General features: G+C 50.7%; 1 protein-coding gene across 1 annotated transcript; it reads left to right on the plus strand.

Annotated features, from left to right (window-relative positions):
- The first annotated feature begins 2392 nt into the window (after positions 1-2392).
- Positions 2393-10789, plus strand: LOC126635263 (olfactory receptor 14J1-like). Its single transcript, XM_050306278.1, has 2 exons — positions 2393-3332; positions 10728-10789. The coding sequence occupies exons 1-2, from the start codon at positions 2393-2395 to the stop codon at positions 10787-10789; spliced, it is 1002 nt and encodes a 333-aa protein (XP_050162235.1).
- The last annotated feature ends 310 nt before the right edge of the window (positions 10790-11099 follow it).

Consider the following 11099-nt stretch of genomic DNA (forward strand, 5'->3'; position numbering starts at 1 on the left):
AAACTGACGAAAGAATTCGTAAGTTATAAGAAAAGGGGGAATGAAGCCACTCACTCAAAACTTTGAAACATAAAAGGTTAACACAAAATTGTAAGAGAAATTTCAAAACCTTAACATTAGGAAACTAGGCAGTCCTTGAGATAGCAACTCAGCGAATCCTAGAGCAGTCCTAGAGAGATAGCTGCATTCCTCACAGAGATAGCAACTCAGCAAATCGTAGGATGAGCCAAAAGTCAGCCTGACCTTATTGTGTTTGCCAAAACTGCCTTAAAAGGAGAAGATCGAAAGAAAGTTCAGAAGTTTACAGTGAGGAAGACTCACACACGACCCCCGCCCAGAGGAAGGCAACAGGAACTCCCACCGTGAAATCTCCCCAAATTGAAGACTCCGCCCAGACTCCGCCTTCATATGAATATTACAATTAGATGTTGCAATTTAATGAATATGTATGATTGTGTTGTAATCCTATACTCAAAAACTGTATAAAAGAGCTATGCTGATTGTACACGACGGAGCTCTTTGCCCAGGGCGACCTGGAGAGCTCCCCAACGCGTTGCAATAAAATACCTCCTGCTTTAAAGAAACAAACTTTGTCTCTAAAGCAGTTTCTCCGTGCCTTTTGGGGCAAAATTTCGGCATCACCCTCAGTGAGACTCATTAGAACTACAAGAAACTTTAGTGTTTCAGTCTCACTTTGACTTCTTGAGAAGTTTTTTGAACTTGTTCTCAGGGACTGAGTCTCATGTAAATAACCCCAAAATCCCCGAGGGTGATGCAATGCATGGGACTGTTGCTGTGCTGCTGAGCTGGGCCGGGCTCCTGGCACACAGGGAGCTCCTGGCAATCAAGAAGAGCTTCAGAGACAGCTCTGCCCAGGAGCAGCTCCTCTGCACAGCCCAGCAGGGCTGAGGGCTCTGCCAGGGCAGCTCAGGGACACCAGCAGGGCACAGGCAGAGCTGAAAGGGGCTCAGCACTGGCAGGAGGGCTGAGAGCTCCCTGCAGGAGGAATCTTGGCAGGGCTGCACACGGTGAGTCTGTGGCTGCAGGGCAGGGCAGGGGCAGCTCCTGGAGGCATCTGCTCAAGCTGGCCCAGCCCCAGCTGATGGGATGGGTGAGGAGGGGCTGTTTTGGGGTACTTGGGAAGAGCTGTGAAGCCGGGGGTGCAGCCAGGGGTGCCCAGGGCTGTGGGGCAGAGCAGGGTCCTGCAGCCCAGGGCGCTGTGCTGGGCAGGGACTCTGCTGCCTGCCAGGGACAGCTCAGCCGGCCTGGGGAGCTGCTCCCAGGGCTGGGGCAGGAGGGCTCTGGGCAAGGAGCAAACCTGGCAGGGCAGGGAGGATCTTTTCCATGTCTTGCTGTTGCAGGCTCAGAGCTGCTCACAGCTCCACACCACTACAGGATATTTAATGGAGAATTTTTGGCACAGCTCAGAAAAGACAGGGGCTCCAGGAAAGGAATTAGTCCTACTGTGTATTTCCTGCTTAGGCATTGCAGCACAGACATTGTTCTCTCAGCTCAGGAGGCTGCAATGATATTCCAACCCTTTTACTCTCCGAGGTGAATATTTCAGGTGGTCTCAGAAATGAGCCCAGGATCCTGGGCAGTGCTGAGCCTTCCCCTGGGGGTGGGCACTGTCCTGAGCCAGCCCTTGGCTTCCCTGCAGGAGGGCTCCTGTCCTTCTCTGTCCAGCACAGCTGCACCTCTGGGCTGGCACAGAGGACACTGCACAGAGCTGCCCTTGGAAGTAACATTGTCCATCTCCATTGTCCATCTCCAGCACTGCACAGGTATTTTTGGGTGCACTTTTCAATATTTATTTGTGTGAAATCAAAGTGAATGCAGCACAAGGGAAAGAGGCGGGTAGATGGGAAACAGGCTGAAATACTCTTTAGCTCTCCTGGCTCTCCTTTAAACTACAGAGAGCTGAGCCCTTTTGTCTCTTGTCTTTTCTTAAGGCTCTTCATATTTTCAGCCATAAAAATGAGAATTTTACTCCTAAAAAGAACATTCTGCAGATTTCATGGTGGAACATATGTAACAGAGAAAAATTATTCTAAGGATATTAGAAAACTCTGTTCTGCATTCCACACTCTTGTAAGCAGGGAGGTCAGAGATGGAGTTTTCCATTAAAGGTGAGTTACATCTGACACTCATGTGATCATGAGAGCTGTCACAAACCAGCTCCATGTCACCACTGCAGCAGAGCAAAGGTGAGCCCTTGGCAGCACATGGGCAGAGCTCCTGCTGCTCACACCACTCTGAGTCAGAATTAGGGAAATACAATTGATTTGGAGGGATTAATATGAAAGATGGAATATCTCTGCTGAGAGGGGTCTCTCTTAATTATTCCCCGTCTTTTCTTTTTCTGAACAGACATTGTGCTAAGGAACAGCAAATGCCCAACAGCAGCTCCATGGCCCAATTCCTGCTCCTGGCATTTATAGACAGGCGGGAGCTGCAGCTGCTGCACTTCTGGCTCTTCCTGGGCATCTCCCTGGGCAACGGCCTCATCCTCAGCGCCGTAGCCTGCGACCAGCACCTGCACACCCCCAGGGACTTCTTCCTGCTGCACCTCTCCCTCACAGACCTGGGCTGCATCTGCACCACTGTGCCCAAAGCCATGCACAACTCCCTCTGGGGCATCACAACCATCTCCTACACAGGATGTGCTGCACAGCTCTTTTTCTTTGTCTTCTTCATCTCAACAGAGTATTTCCTCCTGACCATCATGTGCTACGACCGCTACGTTGCCATCTGCAAAGCCCTGCACTACGGGACCCTCCTGGACAGCAGAGCTTGTGCCCACATGGCAGCAGCTGCCTGGGCCTCTGGGTTTCTCAATGCTCTGCTGCACACAACCAATACATTTTCCCTGCCCCTGTGCCAGGGCAATGCCCTGGGCCAGTTCTTCTGTGAAATCCCTCAGATCCTCAAGCTCTCCTGCTCACACTCAAGCTACCTGAGGGAACTGGGACTTCTTGGGGTTAGTGCCTGTTTAGCATTTGGCTGCTTTGTTTTCATGGTTTTCTCCTATGTGCAGATCTTCAGGGCTGTACTGAGGATCCCCTCTAAACATGGACGGTACAAAGCCTTTTCCACGTGCCTCCCTCACCTGACTGTGGTCTCCCTGTTCCTCAGCACTGGCACATTTGCCTACCTGAAGCCCCCCTCCTTCTCCTCCCCATCCCTGGATCTGGTCCTGTCAGTTCTGTACTCGGTGGTGCCTCAAGCACTGAACCCCCTCATCTACAGCTTGAGGAACCAGGAGCTCAAGGATGCCATTAGGAAGATGTTGACTGGATGCTTTTCCAAAGCACCAAACTGCCTGGTTTCTGGTGTGTAGCATTTAGAATGGAACTCACTAATGGTGCAACCTGCCCTTTAATTTTTTGGGTGAAGTTATTTAGTTATGGGTTCTTCTTGTAGTAATTTTTTGTGTAATGAATTATTATGTACCTATCTTGTAATTTAGTATCTACCCTTTGAATTTGACCCAGAGATATATAAATGATGAACTGTGCTCTCTGAGTGTTTAAACAAAATAAAGGACCCTTAAGTGCCTTCTTTGTCCAAGACCCTTCTTCTTAGCTGTTCCTAAAGAACAGCACACTGCAGGACAGGGGGGATTTGCAAAGGGCAAGGGGACAAGAATCCCAGCACAGCAGCACTGCCAGGGAGCAGCAGAGCTTGGTCTTTGCAGAGCTGCTCTTTCCACTTCCACATTGTCCTTGTGAGCCCCTTTCTGGCTGGAAGGCCTGAGTGTTCTCTGAGCACAGTCCTGGGGGTGGGAACCCTTTGAGCACAGGCAGGGACAGGCACTGGGAACTTGTGAGGCAGAGCTGGGCTCCCTGACAGCATCTACAGGATGCTGTGGGATCTTCTGAGGCCACTGCATGGACTGGGTCACTTCTTCTGTGCCCTTGCTGCAGGGCTGGAACTCTCCTGCAGTGACACCAGGACACTCCTGCTCTTTGCATTCCCAGCCTGATTTGGAAATCCAGTCTTCCCTGCTGTTCCCAGGGACATGCTGGGAGTGCTTCAGAGCTGCCATCCTGGGGCAGCTCCTGCCCAGCGTGGGCAGGCACAAGGTCTCTCCCCCTGTTCCTCTCACCTCAGCACTGCCACTGTTTGCTGCAGCCTCCTCCTCCTTGCCCAGCACAGCCCTCCTGGCAGAGTTGGACACAGCCCTTGTTCTACCCTCTCCTCATGGCCCTGCCCAAGCCCCTCAGCTACAGCCTGATGGCCAGAAAGCTTCAGGGCAGGGAGAGACCATTGGAGTGGTGGGTCTGTAGGGAGAAATCACTGCTGCCTCCCTTCTGAATCACCCTCAGGACCTGGACAAGCCTGTATTTGGTTTTGTTTCCATGAGGCCCTGCAGTGTCAAAGTGGCCCCTTGATTCCAGGAGGCTGCTCAGTGTCCCCGGGATCCTTTGGCTCCAGAATGCCCTGGAGTGTCACAGTGGTCCCTTGAGTCCATGAGGTGTCCTCGGTGTCACAATGACCCTTTGTTCCATGAGGTTACACAGGGTCATCACAGATCTAAGCCCACCCAGGTGAAAGTTTCTGAGAGATCAGGAGCATATGGACAAAAAGGGTTGAATATTTTGGGAAGGAAAGAGGGGCTTGGCCAACAGAGAGGAACGATTCTGATGAGGTAAAAAGAGATTCAGGTAATTCTTAGGGTGCTGAAACACTGACTGTGCAAACAATCGTTGTAACCTTTACACTGTTTCTAACCTCAAGACCCAACACTCCCCAAAAGTGTTGCCCCTCACACTGGAAAGAATCCACTGCTCTTATCCCGACCTCAACCTGACCTCAAAGGCAAAGCCAAACCCAGAACTCCAGATTTTTTTGTTCTTCAATGCCCACTCCAATCCCAAACCTGCATTGTTATTACGAAAAACCTTTAATCCTTACCCAGCCCAAAAATCTCTTCCTCTCATCATGAACCAGACCCTGCCAGAAGAACAACAAACCTCCCAAAGTTCTGCCCGATCCCCACCCTGAGCTCTAAACCCCAAGCCCTGACCATGAAGCACCCCCACAGCCCTTGGGAGCAGGGCAAGGACCTGCAGGGCCCAGAGCAGGCCCAAGGGGTTGGCAGAGCAATGGGAGGTGACCTGGATCTGCTCAGCTCTGCAGGGACCCCCAGCACAAGGGCCTGGGCTCTGTCAGGGATGTCCTGGGGCACAGGGGCTCAACATCAAAGCCAAGAAGGCCAAGTGCACATGGCAGCAGCCAGAGCTGGGGGACAGCAGAGCCATCAGGGAGGCCCAGAAATGCTGCTGGGAGGGGGGTGGGAAAGCAGGAGGGGTGTGTGCAGCCTGCAAGGCCAGAGGAGCAGCAGGGCCAGGGGAGCACAGCCTGCAGCAGAGATGGCCAAGGGCTCTGGCAGGGCTGCAAGGCCCAAAGGCACCCAGACCTTTGTGCCCTTGGCTCTGGCAGCTGCCTCTGCCCCTCAGGCCACCACAAGCAACTTTCCTTTGTCTGCCTGCACTCCTGGCCTGCAAGGATCTGCTCTAAGGAGTCCCTGGGGAGGCTTTGTCAGTGCCTGCCCTCAGTGGGGCCCAGCAATGCCTCAAGGGATTTGGGCTTTGCCTTCTGACTTGTTGAGCAGCTTCTTCAATCTTCTCTCAGTACTTGGGGATAATGGACTTATCTCTAAACACACTGTGGGGCTCATTAAAATACAGAAAAACAAATTCATTTCCTTCCTTTAATTGTCTTCATGTTTTCAATTCTTCAACAACTAATTGGAATTGTTTTGTTGTTTAGGTAAGGAGGAAAATCTCAAAGAGCAGCTCCCAAGGAATAGCTATTTTTTTTTATGAAAGGGAATGATTTACACAGAGCCTTGGGATGCAAGAGGGTCAGGGTGCAATGGGTTTTGATCCAAAGATAAGGGGGCAGAAGAGATTAGTAGCACTTAATCACTGACCATCTTAACAGTTATCAAGAGATTCAATATAATTTGTTACAATTAAACAGTGACAGAATTATAGATTCACAGTAACAACACACACACCAGAGTCAATTCACACTGATATCTCAGACCTTTTTGGGTTTTTTTAACTTTTTTATATTTTAGAACTAGTTGTGTAGTGAATATATTTTAATGTAGCTGTATTATAACCTTTACCCTTAATAGAGTATTTACACATACCCAATCCTACTACCCCATTCCATATCAATCCCTCTAAACTCCATTTTTAGTCTTCTTTTCAAGGCAGAACTGTAGAAAAACACCCTAAGGCCTGGACCAGAAGATATCACCCAGACACAGTGACCTTCTAGGCAGAACTTTTTAGGAATTCCCAGGATTGTGTGTGCTGCAAAGAAGATGAAGATGAGGAAGAAGGGGTCCCAAAGACTCCAAACCCAGTTCCTGAAGGGGTGTATCATGGGACAGAATGGGGCAGAACCAGGGTGCATAAACCTGGGATTGGATGAACCTTATTATAAAATCATAAAACCCTTCTCTGGGGGGGTACACATGGTATGTATTCCTCTACGCCTAAATACTCATTAAAAGACCAGGTCTCTTTATCTTATCTCCTACCTAAATTGGCCTGGAGTCTTTTTCTCCATGGTCTCTTAAGGCAAGAACACCCACACCCAGGCAGAGATGTGTGGACACACCAATACTTGGGTGTGTAAAGGTGCCTCTCCAAAATTCTCCTGGTTGTCAGTGAAACACTCCCACTCATCCCTTTGTGTTTCCCAACAGACAAGGTTCCAAGAGACCCTGCAGTGTCCCAATGGCCCCTTCATTCCATAAGTTCCCACAGTGTCACAGTGACCCCTTGATGCCAGGAGTTTCTGTGCTTTCCATGTTTCCTTGGGTTCATTAAGGACCTGCACTGTCTCACTGGGCCCTTGATTCCACCAGGTTTGACAGTGTCACAATGGTCCCTTCAGCTCCAGGAGGCCCTGCAGGGTCCCAATGGCCCTTTGATTCCATGGCATTCAGCAGTGCAATAGTGGTCCCTTCATTCCATGATTTTCCCAGTGTCCCAATGGCCCCTGGACTCCACATGGCCCTGCAGTGTCCCCACAGAGCCTTTGATTCCAGGAGATTGCACAGGACGAGCCCTGGGAGGTCCCCATGGAGCCCCCGGGACAGCAAAGTGACCTCCCAGCTCTAGAGGAGCCCTGAGAACTTCCCCAGGGGGAAGGACCGGATCCTGCCCTGGGATGGGGCAACCCCAGCTGGACGGACACACTGGGAATGAGAAGCTGGGAAGCAGTGCCGGGAAAGGGCCCTGGGGGTGCTGGTGGGTGCCAGTTGGCCCTGAGTCAGCAGTGCCCTGGCAGCCAGGAGGGTCAAGCCTGTGCTGGGGGCATCAGGGAGGGGATTGTCCCGCTCTGCTCTGCCCTGGGGCGGCCTCACCTGCAAGATTGGGGCAGTCTGGGGGGATAAAATGGAAGGAAGGGATTGAGCCATTGGAGAGTGTCCAAAGGAAGGCAACAAAGAAGTGGAAGGGCCTGGAGGGGAAGGCATGTGAGGACACTGAGGGCACTTGATGTGTTCAGCTGGAGGAGACTGAGGGGAGACCTCACTGCAGTCACAACTTCCTGGGCAGGGGCAGAGGAGGGGCAGGCCCTGAGCTCTGCTCTGTGGGCACCAGAGACAGAACTGAGGGAATGGCCTTGAGTTGTGTCAGGGCAGGGTTAGGTTGGATTTTAGAAAAAGGTTCCTCCCCCAGAGGGTGGTTGGGCACTGAACAGGCTCCCCAGGGCAGTGGGCACAGCACCAAGGCTGACACAGCTCAAGAAGTGTTTGGATGATTCTCTCAGGCTCATGGTGTGAGCCTTGGAGATGATCCTGTGCAGGGCTGGGGTAGTTTTAATCTAGGCCTTCCTTGGTGACCAGTTTGTAACCAAGAAGTGGCCATGTTCCCAGTATTCCATATGAGTTTTACGTAAACCAGGGTATAAATAAGAAGGGAGAGGCCTTCGCTCTCTTCTCTTCTTTTGAAGTTCAGGAGCAGTGGTCACTGCATTGGTCTCACTTATCTGAAGGCTGAGCCTGCAGTGACTGCTGGTCTGCCACGTGGGAGATTGGTCAGTGCTGGCCATGTCTGCCAATCTTGCTTTTCTGAGGGATGGGATGAGATTCGTTTTGCTAATTTTTTACTAGTTCTTGGTTTTGGTTGTGTATATCTGTGTATCCTGTTTTTGTCCCTTTTTGTCCCTTTTTCCCTTTCCCTTTCCTTTTGGGGAGTGTTAAAATTCCCTTCCTTGTGTACATAGCATTTTAATTGGATATAACTGAAATATAGGTAAAATATATATTTTTATATAACTAGCTTGATTTCGGGTTCTTCAATTTTTATAGGTTTGTTTTTTTTTTTTCTCCTTTACCCTAAGAAAAGAAAGGAAGGAGAAGGGGTTATTACTGTGAGTTTGGGCATTTGGCAGAGAGCCAAGTTCGAACCATCAAAAGGCCTAAGGGTTGGACTGGATGAGGGTCCCTTCCAACTCAGCATATTCTGTAATTTTATGATTATCAACCCTGTGTTCAGCACAAATCCAAAACACAGCCGTGCACTGGCCACGGGGAAGAAATTTAACTGGACTCCCCCTGAAAGCAGCACACCCATTATGGGCTCTCACACAAACATCCCACAGTCCATTTGCCACCTGGAACCAGTGACTCTGAGTTCCTGCTGCCCCAGCCCCAGGGATGGTGTCCTTGTCTGCTCATTCCTCCACACTCTCTTCTCAGTGATGGCATCTTAACCAGATAAGCCCCTGGGAATAATTTCCTTCTAAGTCTTCAATTCTTCTGTGGTTGATTAGATAGATCTCAGAAGTGCATTCAAAGTGAATACATTGTATTAATAAAACCACAAATAAAGATGTCTTTTTGTGACCTGCTTGCTTTTTTCCTGTTTTTACACTGATATCAGCAATCCCCAGTCGATATTGATCCCAAGCACCTCCTAATTCAGTCTGAATAGATAGGAAAATCAAGATCTTCTATGTCTGACAATCCATCAGACTTTATCCCTATCCCCACCCCACCATTCCCTCATCCAACCCCTGGGACTCAAAACAGCCTTGGGCAAATCTGAGCTTCCTCCACTAAAGGCTGGGCCTGCAGGTTTCAGCTCCTTGGCACCAACTCCCACTTGCTTGGTTTGGAGAAAGAGCTGCACAAGACAGTGGGTTTCGCTGATTTTGGTAGCGGGGGAGCTCCAGGGGTGACTTCTTTTAGAATCTGCCAGAAGCTTCCCCTGTGCCATGGAGCCAATGCCAGCTGCTCCAGGATGGAGTTCCTACCGCTGACCAAGGCTGAGCCACTTAGGAAAGACAGTAACATCTCTGGGATAAAATATTTCAGAAGACAGGGGAGTTGCAGAGAAAAAAATCTAGCCTGCGAAGAGCAGAGTGAGAACATGGGATAACAACACAGACACCAATGTGAGTGCAGAAGGAGGGGCAGGAGGGACCCCACAGGAGCAGGGGAAGGACTCAGAGCTGAGGCCCCTGAAGCCCCTGGGGGAGCAGTGGGGTGCAGAGACCCCCCTGCAGCCCCTGGAGGCTCCCACACTGGAGCAGGGGGATGCAGGAAGGAGGCTGTGACCCCATGGCAGGCCCAGGATGCAGCAGGTCCTGGCAGGGACCTGCAGTCCGTGCAGAGGGAAGCCCAGGCTCGAGCAGGTTTTTCCCGGGTAGGACTCGTGGCCCCTGAGGGGGACCCACGCCGGGTCAGCTCATCCCTGAAGGACTGACCCCATGGAGGACAGACCCACGGGACAGCAGGGTGGGAAGAACTGCTGCCCGAGGGATGGACTCACTGGAGAGGTCCATCCAGGACTGTCTCCCATGGGAGGGACCCCAGGGGAGCAGGGAAGGATCCAACTCCTCTCCCTGAGCAGTGACAGAAACAACAACTGACTGTAACCCCCATTACCATCCCCCTGCATCGCTGGGGAGGAGGGAGAGCTGAGAAGGAAGGAGGGGTTTGGGGAAGCTGTTTTTCAGACTGTTTTATTTCTCACTCTTTGGCTTTTATCCTGTCAGTGATAAATTTAAGTACTATCCCTACTTTGAGTCTGTTTTGCGCTTTAGGAAGTGACTTTCTCCCGACCCTTATCTCTACTCAGGAATCCTCAGCTGTTTTTTTTCTCTCCTCTGTGGAGTTGCAGAGGGAAGAGGAGGTAGCAGCTTTTAGTGGGTGCTTGAAATCCAACCAGGGTCCACCCACTAAACCAACCCATGTGCTTGAGGCCCTTTTGTGATGTCACAGCCTACCCTCTCTGTTCTGGAATAGCCCTTGGCAACCAAAGAACCAACACCCCACAAGGTCAGAATGCAGCCCTGTGGGATACCTGCCTAAAGAGCAGGCTGTGGACAAGCTGTTAGTGGGCCTTAAGCCTGAATCAACCAAGGACTTTACCTCAGGAAAAGTACTGGCACTGATGTCAGCCTGCAAGAATGCTAACTGTGAGATAGCAGCAAAGAGAAACAGGCGGAGAAAAAGGGCAGAGAGAAAGTGCAGGGAGAAAAGGCAAGAAGATGTGCCTGGACAACTACGTATGAGCCAATCACAGGATAGCAAGTACTAAGTGCTGAAAAGTGTGTTTAACTATTTCCAACCAATCGTGTAAGGACATGTATGTGTAAGAAAAGTATATAATGGAAACTGTAGGGCATAATAAACGGGATTCTGCCTCTTGATCATATTGGTCTGCGTGTAGTTTCTCCGTACCCTCTCGCAGTGACATTTGGCGTCCGGAACCGGGACTCGGGACCCTTCGGCTGTGCTGACTTCAAGCAGTAAACGGCGGGACGAAGGGAAGAAGAGAGGAAGCTGGCTGTAAAAGAGTGCTGTCCCCGGCACTGCTTTTCAGCGCGCTGGTCGCGGTAAGCCCGTCTCTTGCTAGCAGACTGGGGGCTTCCCAGGCAACCAGGGAGGAATGGGGTCTGCTCTGTCTAAGACAGAAGAAGCAGTGGTAAAACTCCTCCACCATATCCTCTCTACGAGAGGGATCAAATATGATGAGGCTGCATTGAAGCAGCTACTGTCCTGGGCAAAAGGAAGAGGACATTTTGCGTCATTTAACGATGTCTTTGAAGTGACTTTATGGGAA

This window comes from Myiozetetes cayanensis, unplaced genomic scaffold, assembly GCF_022539395.1.
Source record: "Myiozetetes cayanensis isolate MyiCay16 unplaced genomic scaffold, myiCay2020 scf1180, whole genome shotgun sequence".
Lineage (NCBI taxonomy): Eukaryota > Metazoa > Chordata > Aves > Passeriformes > Tyrannidae > Myiozetetes > Myiozetetes cayanensis.

What these genes read in the sequence shown, in the direction of transcription:
- LOC126635263 (XM_050306278.1), top strand. Translation starts at nt 2,393, where the DNA reads ATGCCCAACAGCAGCTCCATGGCCCAATTCCTGCTCCTGGCATTTATA. An exon ending in ACCAAACTGCCTGGTTTCTG is followed by an intron (nt 3,333 to 10,727) that starts GTGTGTAGCATT and finishes ACCCTCTCGCAG; the next exon opens with TGACATTTGGCGTCCGGAAC.